Consider the following 15,000-nt stretch of genomic DNA (forward strand, 5'->3'; position numbering starts at 1 on the left):
TCCACGGCACGGCCAAGTAACCAGACCATACAAGTATTGAAAAGGGCTGGGGCCAGGACACATCCCTGTCTCACCCCGGCAGACACCGGGAAAAAGGCAGAGATGCCCTCCCCACACTAGACAGCACTCTCGGTATCTGTATACAAGCCAGACAGCAAACCAATAATCCAAGACTCTCCTGGTGCACTAAATCGAAAACCTTCTGAAGATCAACATAAACTGCAAGCATACCTTATTGAAACTCAAGTCGGCATTCCACAAGGACACGAAGTGCTAAGACACGGTCTACAGTTGACTTCTCGGGTGTAAAACCAGACTGCTCAGGTCTCTGTGCTCTCGCGCTAAGAGCAGATGAGTAAGGACCTTGCCTGGTACGCTGAGCAATGTAATTCCTCTGTAGTTGCCACAGTCCCTTTAGTCCCCTTTCCCTTTCCAGATAGGGATGACCAAGCCCCTTTTCCAGTCAGGAGGAATGGTACCAGTTTCCAAAACGGCAGACTTGACTGCTTGCAAGCCACAGATCATTGCTTCTCCACCCGCCTTCAACAACTCTGCAACAATCCTACACATACCAGAAGCCTTTCCACTCTTCAGCCTTCTCACCTCTTTGATAGAAGGTGCTGCCTCACTGATTGGTGCATCAGCCACTAGTGGCTGTGTGCCAGACAAGAGGAGTTGTTAAGATGGGGATCTACCCTATACAGTTGCTCAAAGTACCCAGCCCAGTGGACCATATACTCACCCGGCTCCGACACAACGCGACCCCTACTACTGGGGGTTATACCTACTACTCCTACTACACAAACACACACACACACATATATATTTGATGGTATTATATATATGTAATATGTATATACATATTATATATATATATTTATATATCTATTTATATATATCACACATATAGATATTATGTATATATAATATCATATATATATGTATTACATATATATGTAATATACATATATATATATATATATATGATATTATATATATATATATATATATTACATATATGTGATATTTATAAATATATATATATATGTATTACATATATATGTAATATACATATATATATGATATTACATATATATAATACATATATGTGATATTTATAAATAAATATGTATATATAGATTATATATATGTTGAGATATATATATATATATATATATATATATATATGTGATATTATATATATAATAATACACGCATATACCTTTATATATATGTGTGTGTGTGTATATATATATATATATATGTATATATATATGCATGAATGATAAAAGACTACCGTGTTGATAGTATGGTAGAATACCCCACAATGTGAAATTAGATTTATTGAAAGTGAGTCTCACTTTCAGTAAATCTCGTTTCACATTGTGGGTTTTTTTCTACCATACATATACATGTATATATATATGTATATGTACATATACATGTATATATACATATATGTATATATTCATACACACACATAAATATACATATATACACATATATATGTATATATATATAAACACACACACACATATATATATATACATATACATATGCATACATATATGTATGTCAATATCTATATCTATCTATATATATGTGTGTGCATATTTTTCATTTTTGTATACATGTGTATATACATATTTGAATATATATATAAATATGAATAAATATATCTATATCTATCTATATATATGCATACACACACAATATATATATATATATATATATATATACATATACACATACAGATACATATATATATATACTCTTAAAAATATACTCATATATATACATATACATACATACATACATACATACATACATACATACATATATATATATATATATATGTACAAATATACTCATATATGTACATATACATATACACACATATAAATACGTATATATATATATATATATATATTTATGTAGATATTTATGTAGATATATACATTATATATATACATAAGGCAAGAGTAAATATTCAATTCTCCGTACCTCTGCAGCCTTCTTCTACCTTCTGTTCCCATAACCGAGCAGGTCAGAGGCCTCGCTATTCACCTTGGTATCCTTCATGCGATACTGCAAGCCTGGTCCGAAGGCGCGACGAGCCATGACGTCAAACAGGTACCTCAGGTACGAGTCTCCGATGATCATCCAGTGGGCAGTGCCGATCAGTCGTTCCGGGGGAGACTCCACGGGAAATGCCCAGTCGACCTTCCCCGTCAGGAAGTCCAAGTCGCGTGGTTCCGGAGGGCGGGAGTTCGGCCCTGCTCTGTGGTGGGTTTGGGGGGGGGGGGGGGGAGGAAGGAAGACTTGGCGTGAACTTTGTCTATTCTGATGGTGCTCGACGCGTTCGAACACACACACGTTCACTCACTCGCGCACGCACGCACCCGCACACACATACATATATGCTCAACTATTCATATGCTCCATTATTTACTGTTTTTCATGTGCCCAATGATTTACTGTTTTTCATATGCTCAATTATTTACTGTTTTTCATATTCCTAATTATCTACTGTTTTTTTCATATGCCTAATTATTTACTGTTTTTCAGATACCCAATTATTTACTGTTTCTGATATGCCTAACAGCCTTGAAGGTCCGCCCACAAATTAAGTTGATGTTTTGTGCGCCGCAGATAACAGCTCTGGATGAAACGTCGAAAAAAACAAGAAATTAAGGCATCTATTTTTTTTTTCTCTCTCTCTCTCTCTCTCTCTCTCTCTCTCTCTCTCTCTCTCTCTCTCTCTCTCTCTCTCTTTCTCTCTCTCTCTCTCTCGTTTTTTTTTTTTCTTTTTTAATAATTTCACTGAGTCCATTATAATACGAGTGAACAGTCTGCTAAGGGTCGACATAGACCTTGTTCTGAAGATGCTCTTTGGCCAGCTGTACTGAGCGAGGGCGGCAGTGCATTCACCCGTGGAAAATCAGCAACACACACACACATATATATATATACACACATATATGAATAATTAGATGCAAATAGCTAAATATAGATATGCGCACACGCGCACACACACACACACATATATATACATATATGGATAATTAGATGCAAATAGCTAAATATAGATATGCGTACACGCACACACACACACACATACATTTATTCACACACACATGTGCGTGAGTGCGTTGGCAATATCTACTCTCCTAACCAACTGTTTTATGGCAAGGAAATTATTACGTGAGAAGGGAAAAGAAGATGACCAATCAACAGAAGCTGGATGACATGTAAATTAGAGACCCATCAAGATGACAACACTCCCACTTAATTGACGGCGTGTGCATAAAACATCTTTAGTAAAGCGCTTGCCTTTTTTATGTTGCGCACTCAAATTTCAGTCAACAGATATGGTTGTTATATATATAAATATATATAACATATATTTATGTCATATAAATACATAGATAAACACATATATTTATATATATATTTATTTTCACAGCAACTTCTAATTCGGCGCGTGTAAACGATGATGACGTCACGGCTTCTATAAAAAATTGCTTGAAGTTTAAGGTTATGAAATACAAACGAAAAAAAATCATACGAACTGCAATTTCATTAAGGAAGTACGTGTGTAACAGAAAATAGACTCTCTGGCAATAATAATAACAATAATGATAATAATAATAATAATAATAATAACAAGCAAATAAGAGAGGTGGAATACTTGGATAGTACTGCTGTTGTAAAAAAAGAAAGAGAAAGAGAGAAAGAAAGAACGAAAGAAAGAGAATGAAAGAGAAAGAGAGAAAGAAAGAACGAAAGAAAGAGAATGAAAGAGAAAGAGAGAAAGAAAGAACGAAAGAAAGAGAATGAAAGAGAAAGAGAGAAAGAAAGAACGAAAGAAAGAGAATGAAAGAGAAAGAGAGAAAGAAAGAACGAAAGAAAGAGAATGAAAGAGAAAAAGAGAGCAAGAAAGAACGAAAGAAAGATAGAGAAAAAGAAAGAGAGAAAGAACGAAAGAAAGATAGAGAGAAAGAAAGAGAGATGAAGAACGAAAGAGAAAATGAGAGAAAGGAAAAAAACAAAAACAAAAAAAAGCAAACCAAAGAAAGAAAGGAATTTACCTGCTTGACATAAACGCTTCCACATTTGCTCTTCTAACGCACTTCAGAATATCGCCCTCGTGTTTATACCGATGCATCTTGCAGCAAATATTCTCAGCCTTGACGCCGCTATACGAGAAGCACCTCCTCGTTAATGTGGGGTGTTCGGCCTCGCCAAGAACGATCTCGGGTACCAAACGAAGGTGTGGGTTTGTCCAGCTCGGTTGCAAAATCATCACTAACACCAAATTGACTCCCACGATCAAAATTGTACTAACACATACCCGCCACGACAACATCTTTCCACGCATTGAGCGACAATAGTGCGTGCGGTCAAGCCGGTTAAGGAAAACAGTCGCGCAAATACTAAAAATAGATACTTAGGGAAGACCACGGCAATCCGATAAAATTCTTAATTTCCTTCTGTTTACATTGACTTTGTATACGTATACTTGTGTGTGTATAGACGTAAATGGGTAAATATATATACACAGTATATATTACCCTGTTTTAATACCATCGTGCGTTGTACTCTTCTGCAGTGATGTTATTTTAGGTAAGTTAGATCCGAGGGGGGCAAACAGGGTCTTGGGAGAGGGGGGGGGGGGGGTAGGTAGGCGAGCGAATCGAACCAATATAGGGGTATGGAATCCCGGTGGCTTTCGAAACTGTAGTCTCACTCTCAATAATTCTAGTTTTTGCCTCGTGGGGTTTTCAACCAGGTGTAATTTAGCTAAAATGTGTGGCTTTTGGGGGAGCCAAGTCAGACTTTGAGGGGGCAAACAGGGTCTTGGGAGAAAGAGAGGGGGGGAGGGTAGGCAGGCGAGCGAGAAGGTGTAACTTCGCTAGAAATTGTGGCCCTAAGGGGAGGAAGTCATACATTGAGGGGGACACACATGGTCTTGGGAGAGGTGTGGGGGTGGGGATTGACACCCCTGCTGTTAAACCAACCCCATGCAGCCGGGAAAATGCAGAGTTCACTGGGGTATTTTGTTTTGTGCTGAGTCACCGAGGAGTCAGTGACTAGACCTTGTGACCTCACCTGATTTAACCTCACTTTAATTTTTTGTGATCTTTTTCTAAATAATGTATTAATATCTATGCAGTTATTATTATAAAAGACAGCATAATTATTATAGTGCTATTGACATTACTAGCAGCAGTATATGATAAAGAAAAATATTGTGGAAGTTCAGAGTTGGCAGATCGACCGAATTTGCTCTTACCTGCTGGAGGTGGGCAGAGCACTGGTGACCTCACAGGTCCCCCTCTACTCCACACGTGTGTGTGTGTGTGTGTGTGTGTGTGTCTGTGTCTGTCTGTGTGTGTAATATATGTATATATATATATGTTTATACATGTATATATATACATATATGTTTATACATACACACACACACGCACACACACACACACACTTATATATATATATATATATATATATATATATATATATATTTATATTTATACACACTCATATGTATATATATGAGTATATGTGTATACACACATATATGCATATATACACAGATGTGTATGTATGTATGTATGTATATTTATATACATATTAACTACACACACACACACACATATATATATATATATATATATATATATATATTCATATATATACACATATATACACACACACACACACACACACACGTATATATATATATATTCATATATATATATATTCATATATATACACATATATATGCACACACATACATATATGTGTGTATGCATATGCATAGATATGTAGGCATATATAATTATATGTATATGAATGTATACTCATACATAATGTGTGTGTGTGATATATGCATATATATATATATGTTTATACATGTATATTTATATACATATATATGTTTATACATACATACACACACAGACAAACACACACACACACACACACACACATATATATATATATATATATATATATATATATATGTTTATACACACACATACATACATATATACACACACCTGTGTATATATATGTATATTTATATATATGTTTATACATACACACACATATATATCTATATATGTTTATACACACACATATGTATATATATGTAAATATGTTTATACATAAACAAACACACACACACAAACAGACACACACATATACAAACAGGTGGGTTTATATGTATGATTGTGTGTATATTTATATACATATTAACTACACATACATACGCACATGCATATATTCATATATATACACACATATATATGTAAACACACACATACATATATGTGTGTGTGTATGTGCATATATATATATGTATACATATAATTATATCTATATACGTATATACACACATACATATAAACACACCTATGTATATATATGTATATGTGTGTGATTATATAAATATTATGTATATATACATATATATATATATATATATATATATATATATATATACATATATATACACACATGTGTTTATATACACACATACACATACAGATATGTATATATGTATGTACATATATGTATATATTATATATATGATATATATATATATATATATATATATATATATATATATATATATATGTATCACACACACATATTGTATATATCATGGTGCTCTTATATTTAACTAGAAAGTAGGTAAATGCTCATAAACTTAAATTGAAATGGTTAGAAACCCCCAAATCTGAAAGCTTACTTGTATATCACAAACAGTGGGTGAACATGTTATGTATAAGTGCATCAAAGATATTTAGAAAAGTGAACATGATTTCTGCCACTGACAATATGAAAGTAACAGTAATCACTTTCAAAACAGATGTAACAGACAGAAGCCCAAAGTATATCACATTTCAATATAACTGCACTCACAATTTTCAGTAATTTTAGCATCACTTTTGTGCTTCAGATCCAAGGAATGAAGCTCTCTTTGACTAATATATTGAATGAGAAGGAATAACTGCACAATCCAAAAGATAATAATTTTATCTTTTGCATTTGAACTTATTGATATTGACAGATGCAAATAATAACTTATATTACCACCTGGCTGACTATTAAAATTTTTACAAGTTAAGCATCAAACATTTCTTATGGTAAAAAAAGATAATGGAGACCTCACATTTTTATTGGCTTCGTAAATACATCGCCACACACTTAGCACCACCTCGCCACATATAAACTTAAATTATTTGTACATAAATATCTTTAAAATCATAACCAGTCATGGCAATACATTAACAAATAATATTCAATCAAACTATCAAATTTCACAAATACATTGCATTACATATTTTATATCCTATAATGATATACGTTACATTAAGGTTCCACAGGCACTCATTCTGATAACCAAACTTTCTAAGAAAAAAAAAAAAAAAAAAATCAATCTTCCTTATGGAGTCACCATACCCTTTGCAAGTATAAAAATGTTGAAAATCAATTCCTCATACAGTGTACCTAAAAAGTATTCTTAATAAGTAGAAAAGTGGAAAGCATCAGAATTATTAATAAGGTATAAAAAAACTAGTTTAGGTGAAGTTTCAAAATGTTTCAGTCCTGTCATTGGATGCTTGCATGTCTCTTCCTAGAATTCCCCTCTTCTCCGTTGCATTAGTACACACTTCAAGAAATTTAGCTATATTTGTAGGACAAAAAATTGTTCCTATCCAAAGACAGGGCTTACAAAGAATGGTAATACTGTACTGTTGACATCTAAGCTACAAGAAGTACATTCATGTACAGCACATGAGAGAGTACAACTAGGAGTGTACATAGAGTTAAATATTTCAAATATGGGAAAGCTGTTGATTAAATGATCAAGAGAAAGGCTTCTCAGTCTTATGTGGTAAAGTTTGTTTTGCATTAATTTTTTTTTTCTTTTTTTGGTTTTGTCTGATCATGTTATATGCAATTTAAAAAAAAATGTCATTTATATATACATTTCTCCATCACATTTTTAAAAGGTATATTGGTGATGTTCCCAGCATTGACTTAGTCTGAGTTGGCTTCCCCTCTATAACACTTTTGGGGCACAGTAAATGGGCATGGAAAGAACCTATGAATAAAAAATGGAACAAAAGCTTGGGTTGCCGTGGCACGCATCACTGGCTGGTTCCTTGGCCATCAGGCTACTTCCAAGGAACATAAAAAGGTGAAGTGACGTAAATAAGCTCAGGGAAACAGCCTCTTTGGTACAAGTCTTTTCGTTCTTTGGGTATAGATACTACATATATTGTCCAGGGCATTCAGACAGGCCATATGATAATAGATTTACTATTAATGTTAAATTGTAAAGTGAACTGTAAAGTTTCAATACATTTGATGTTGGGATAATACCAAATATTACCAAGAATTTTATGGTCTGAGACTTTCACTTTAAATTTGTAAGAGGTATACAGTCCCTCTAGAATTCATATGTCATCAACAAAATGATTATGTACATCAGTGCAATACTACAGTCAAGTAAAATCTGATAATATATATATTATGAAGGTTAACATTCCTAATTTCAGTATGTCTTTGGTTTTATTTCATTGCCTTTTTAGTAGATTTGGTTATATCTATTTGTATACAAGAATTTGATATATTTATGAATTTCGATACTTAAATCATACTTTCATACCATCTGATAGCAGTTTCCTGTTATATAAACAGAAAATATGGTCCCAGACTGTTTGGTTGTTAATTATAACAATAACGGCAATGATGATAAATAATAAGATACAGAAATAATAATAGCAACAACCCGTTAAGAAAAAAATATAAAATCAATCAAGTAAATACTGTATAAAGTGTGTTGTGATTTTTTTTCTCAAATTTTCCTTAGCATTTAAAGTTCAAAATTAGCATCTATTGCAAATGTACAAACCATGCTGGATGATCAATTCCCCCCTTACTTATTTAGGCTTTAAATTTGAATATTCTGGCCTGAATGATAGACTTGGACAATCTTACATTACCATATGCAGTCACTATAGCTTCAAGTAGGCAGGGGAAGATAGGCAGTGGTACGGGTGGAATAATGTAATAAAAAAACTATTTCCTGGCTCTCTCTTTTAGTTAAAGACTTGGCAGTGGAGAAAGATGAGGCTTTTCTTGCTAAAGATGAATTACATCTGAGGTAATGGTTAACTTGACCCTCAACTTGTGGTGTATTACACACATAAGTCCTATCAGTTAACAGTTGCTCCTTGTGTGTCCTTCCTACCTGATAACCAACTTTTCTCCTCGGAGCAGGTGCCTTAATCTTGATTAACTTACACGAGACTCCTGTACTAACTGGAAGGCCATTGGTAAGGCCATGTTTGTCATACAAGATATTAATATTAACATAGCATTTAACACACATACAAACACAGGTGATATACAACATGAGGAGGAAGGTGTGGTACCAGCATCTGACTGATAGAACGGTAATCATCGACACAATCATACAATGGCGTCACAGAACAGCCTACACCTATCATTATAAAGTAGCTCCGTTACACAGACGTCATCAAGAGACAACAAAAGCGTTTTTTTTTTTTTTTTTTACCATAGCCTTCATAACCAATATAAATGTCAATGTTCCTCACCTATATTCATACCTGACAGTATATATATTCTTAAGACCCATCCAGGGGCTAATGTTACATATGACGATTCCTGAAGTACTAGTACTTCTCAGCAGAAGAAAGTGAGACAAGTGAATACATACTACACAAACATACACTTTGCTGTCTGATATAAATGATACTATATAACAGGATTTCATAACAATTGTTTTCTGAGCCTAATCATAAAGCCGCAATTCATGTGCCAATTATCTATCTAATAATTGAAACTTAACCATACTAACTTTTAAGGCAGAATATAATTTCCCTATTAATAATAGTGTTTGCTCATCCTTGATAAAAAGGGTACAGTACTTTTGTGTACATTAATTAAGTGGTATTTAGAAAATTATCTAGTATGAGTACAAAGTTACATTAGAGGAATATTGTCTCTTAAATATGACCACTGTGAAAACTTGTATAATCATTTCTTATGGATAAGATTTAATATCATGACACAAATATTATGAGAGGTTACATATAGTACTGAACAAAAAAACAAGTTAAAAATAGCTACTCTCATAAGAATGGTTAAAAATCAGTTTTAAATAAAGATTACAGGAAATGAGGGAAATAAATATATCACCAAATACCATTATCGAGCATTTAAAAAGTTAGTATGTTCAGCAAGCTGATTATCTGAACTGGATTTTATTACAAAGATAGTATACGTCACTGTAATGCAACAAGAAAAGTATGCAATAAGCATGAGCTGATTTTAAATGAATACATGTACTAACCTCATGCAACTACTCAGCGGTAGTAAAGTGACAGTCATATCATCAGCTTCAGGTTGATACAAATAAAAATTATATTACAATACACTATGAGCCAAAGAAGAGCTAAGCATATTGTAATTTACTCACTTCATATTCGGTGTTTAAAATGATTTCCAAGATATGAACTTCTAACATGAAAAAAAGAGATTTAGTTTGAATAATAAATCTTCATTCTATCTATAAAAAAAAAAAAAGAAATAACAAATAGTCTCTCATGTGTATAAACATGTCATAGTAATTGATGATTATCTAACTTTCCCTCTTTTTTTTTTTTCTTTAATCAATCGTGTTCCTTTAATGAACAGTTTTGATTATCAGTGTATATTTGAAACTTTTTCCTGTAATTGTATTTCTCCCCAGCTGCACTACATTTGTTTAGATAATATTATTAAGCAAAGGAATGACTACAGAAGAGAAAAAAAGTTACCTATCAGTCATATAAGTCTTGCTTCCATTAGGAGTTACTATTACAGCTGGTATACATGCAGTTAATTGAGTTTTGAAATTCTATGAACTTGTTGCAACCATCTTTTGCAATCTTCGAGTGGTAGTTTCAAAAGATTACTTTGACTTCAGTAAGATTTTCCACTGGTTCCCTAATGAATAATGTCTGGATGAATAAATCAGTTGGATATTGTATATCTCATGGCTTTGACAGTGGATTCTTTTTTTTGAAAGATAATTTCTAATTTCTTTTCTCTTAAGTCTACTGTTTAAAATTTGTGAATGAAAAGTACATTAAAAATATTGACATACTTCTTTAATCACTAATTTAAAGCCAATTACCTGTGCTATTGGACAATGAGAGGATATACTTACACATATGTGCACACACACACACACACACACACACACACACACACACACACACACACACACACACACACACACACACACACACACACACACACACACACACACTCTCTCTCTCTCTCTCGCTCTCTTTCTCTCTCTGTCTCTCTCACATGTGCACGCACACACACACACACACACACACTGACATAAATATGGATACAGACATATTGCAGGAAACAGACACAGACAGACAGACAAAAACATGCATTCACAAACATAAATATACACACATACATAACATATTCCTAGCCTTGACCTTCACACAGGATAAAATAACATAGACAAGAGTAATACAAAAGGAAAAATAGTCTTTGTTTATGTAACACATCCATAATTACTTGAAAGCAATTCCAATTATATGAATTTATATATTTATTATAATTTATTATAATTTTGTTTATATGATTAAATCTTATATTTAAGAATTCAGGGTTTATTTTTATCCTCTCCTATTTTTTCCCCTTTCAAACTAAAAGTCCTAAATAACAATCTCACAGTGATAACAAACCTCTATTGAAGACACCTTTCTAGCACAGACTCATAGTAAATACCCTGAACACAATTATGTTCTTAATTTCCCCATTTCCAAATACCAATATCCTTTTCTTTCCTTTCTTTGAAACTGGTAAAGCTAAGGATTCTTAACTAAAATTTTGATTCGTGGGATAATGACCCTTATTGATCTTCAGCATGATCAATAGCACTTTCATGCCTCCTCTAACAGCTTATTGTATATATTTACACACTTCACAAAAGTTCTCCGATATATACAACTCTGGAATACAACCGTTATATAAAATTACAAATAAGCAAAATCTTATTTGCAAAAATAAAATTTAATATTTGAAAATATAATATTAGGAATCATAATTGTTTAAATTATATCAGGACATACATGTGTATACTGTATCATACCGTATACCAACATATATTACATTTCAGATAGGATAAAACAGAGACAAAAAGTGTAAGTATATCAACACTAATCCATCAAGATAACTCAAGACAACTTACAAATGTCATCCTCTATACACAATTAAGAGGATTCTGTACATTCATGCATTAATGCTGACAACATATCCACTGCTGTGTTAAATACCATCTTTAGAGGTTTAAGGACTATGTACTTTTTGGAAAACTCTTAATGATATCTTTTTACATTTACTTCATTCTCAAATAAGCACATTCATCAACAAAAAAGGACTCAAATAAACTTTGCATTTTCTGTAAATTTAATCAATTTTTCCTTGTATGAGTATCTGTTATTCACAAAACCTGAATATTAAGTTTCAGTACAAACGAGACAAACCTCTGATCCAATTTGAATCACATGTGAATTGTAAAACAGAAATCCCATATGCATTCTGTCTCATAGGATTGTTCATCACTGACCAGAACATAACCATGCATTACATTTGGAAAAACACTTATTGGCTAAAGCTACATGCTTATGCTGTGTGACCTCATACAAAAAATCTATTTTCTTATTAACTTTAAGAAAAGCATTTGTCTGGTATATCGCATACAATGTACAATCAGTTAAAAGCATTCTCTGGAACATCACAAATGATTTTTAATCATTCAATGTATTTTGTTGTACACCACACATGATTTACAATCAGTATTTAGTCTTGTCACAACTCCCTTTAAGGCATATTTTTTTCTTCAAAGTTACTCCAATTCCGTAAGAAACTACGAGAGTTTAGATATATGTAATGGGTACAAAGGGCAATATTGAGCAGTTGCACTTGACGTGAACACCCAACATCTAAACTGGGAGATGTGCAAATGCTTAGTGTCACAGTATGCGGACATGCTCTCCATACTAAGTCAGACAATGCTCTTCTACACTTTGTGCTAGAGCAAGCTGATATGTGTCTTCCGAAGTTTTCCTCTATTCAGCACATACAAGGACCATCTGGAAACTCCCACAAATGCAACAATATGCCATAGTTATAGATGTATAGAATGGGTCTGCAGAGTTCACTGTGTTTCTTTCTCCCAAGTTTCTCAGTCCTAACAATGGCCTGTCTTTCACTCACACATTTTCACCAGGTTTAACATTACTGACTTAGTTTTCACTTCTTAAAAAGCTACGACTAGCGATGACTATACGAGCACTTCTCATATTTCTGTATAGTCTTCCTCACAGAGTGCAGCCAGACCCTCTCAGCATGTTCATCTGGTACGCACACTTAGGTCTCCCTCATCTCATATCACTAACATATTTTCACCTCACATCACTATCACTCTGAGCCGTTGAATCCTGTCAACATCTGGTCCCCATAGACTGTGTTACTGGTACGTTTCATTTACACGCATTTTTGTAATATGCAGCAGATTCCTTGGAATGAGTATATACACCCTGAAGTTCCTGCTTCTCCTTCCTCGTAATTCCAAGTGCTACTGATACCTGTAAAAGAAGACAATTGTAAGTGATAAAATTTTGAGGCTAATTTCTGATTTTATTGTTTTCTTTACTGAACTGATTCCATCTAGTTGGGTCAAGGTAAGGATATGTAATGAACTTTCCATAAGAAAAAGTCTCATATTCTATTTCAAGGCTGTTACTGAAAAAAACTGTGACAATTATTTTTAATTTGTTTTATCATTTGTAAGATAAGTGAAAAGTTATCCAGGATCTCATATTACCCCAAAAAGGAGCTGTTTAATGCTTGCCAGTTATTTAAGGAATATTAAAAGCTATACTCATTAGACTTGGGTAAAGCCATATTCAGGAAAATAATTATATATATTTTATCTTAATAAAGTCAAGAAACTGTATGTCTTTCAATGTCTTTTATAGGGGTCTATGCCTACAGTTTTGGGGACAAGAGGCACTTAATAATATATAAATCATTCTGCCCAAGAGATCTATACCTACAGTTAAATACGAAATTGAGTGCCTGGGGTGACAAGTGTTCACTGTGGCAAAAGCTGACATTCCTTAAAATGAATATTCAGCTTCCTAATAATTTACCATTTAAATCACAGGACAGTGTAAAGACAGAGATGAGTTAAAGTTAAATGTACACTTGAACATTATTATGAATATGAAAAAATAATCTAAAAGTTAAAGTAAGGGACACAAAAACTACACATGAATATTACAAGGAATATGAAAAAAATAATAAAAGATAAGTAAAGATCTGGACATCACAACAGTCCTTAACACCATTGTTGCTTTGATAGGGGCAAATAAACCTCCCTATGTATATTATATAGTAAAATAGTTCCTGTTTGCCCTGGGTGATTCATTATCAAGGAACCAAAGAAATTCTATCTCGATGAATATACCAGTAGGGAATTTTAGAGGAAACAGTGAAACACAGAGGCTAGAGTAATTGCTAGTCCTATTTTCAATAATTAAATGCCCCTGAAAAAATAAGAATTCTCTTGTAGCAGAACCAGATAACAGATACTGACCTTCAATATTTAATACAGGTTTTCTTACCTTCCTTCACTGATTTTCTCGTTCAGATGATACAGCTCCATCAAATCATAATCTTACGGGCACATCAGCTGTCAGGGAAATTGTTAAAATATATCAGTGACGACAGAAGTGGTAATTTTGGGGTTTAGAAAAGATTATGATAATAAGATAACAAAGTAAACATTCAACATGATAATGAAAAAAAGCAAAAAACAAAAAAAAATTATGGTTTTCCGTAAATTCTAGAAAAATTGGCTAATATCTATAGCTCTGCAAT

The 15,000-nt window shown here is 33.2% G+C and overlaps 2 protein-coding genes across 2 annotated transcripts in view; both read right to left on the bottom strand.

The window, feature by feature from the left end:
- LOC125028043 overlaps window positions 1-4,369 on the bottom strand; it is a 10,949-nt gene extending 6,580 nt beyond the window's left edge. Inside the window, exons 1-2 of the mRNA XM_047617324.1 lie at window positions 4,092-4,369; window positions 2,068-2,281 (exon numbers count right to left, since the gene is read on the bottom strand). Coding sequence (XP_047473280.1) covers window positions 2,068-2,281; window positions 4,092-4,369 — 492 coding nt within the window. The remainder of the gene's footprint in view (window positions 1-2,067; window positions 2,282-4,091) is intronic.
- Window positions 4,370-12,510: 8,141 nt separating this feature from the next.
- Window positions 12,511-15,000, bottom strand: part of LOC125028051 (extensin-like) — a 64,847-nt gene continuing 62,357 nt past the window's right edge. Inside the window, exons 11-12 of the mRNA XM_047617336.1 lie at window positions 14,745-14,812; window positions 12,511-13,703 (exon numbers count right to left, since the gene is read on the bottom strand). Of these exons, the coding sequence (XP_047473292.1) occupies window positions 14,790-14,812 (23 nt within the window). The 3' untranslated portion in view covers window positions 12,511-13,703; window positions 14,745-14,789. The remainder of the gene's footprint in view (window positions 13,704-14,744; window positions 14,813-15,000) is intronic.

Source organism: Penaeus chinensis, chromosome 1, assembly GCF_019202785.1.
Source record: "Penaeus chinensis breed Huanghai No. 1 chromosome 1, ASM1920278v2, whole genome shotgun sequence".
Classification (NCBI taxonomy): domain Eukaryota; kingdom Metazoa; phylum Arthropoda; class Malacostraca; order Decapoda; family Penaeidae; genus Penaeus; species Penaeus chinensis.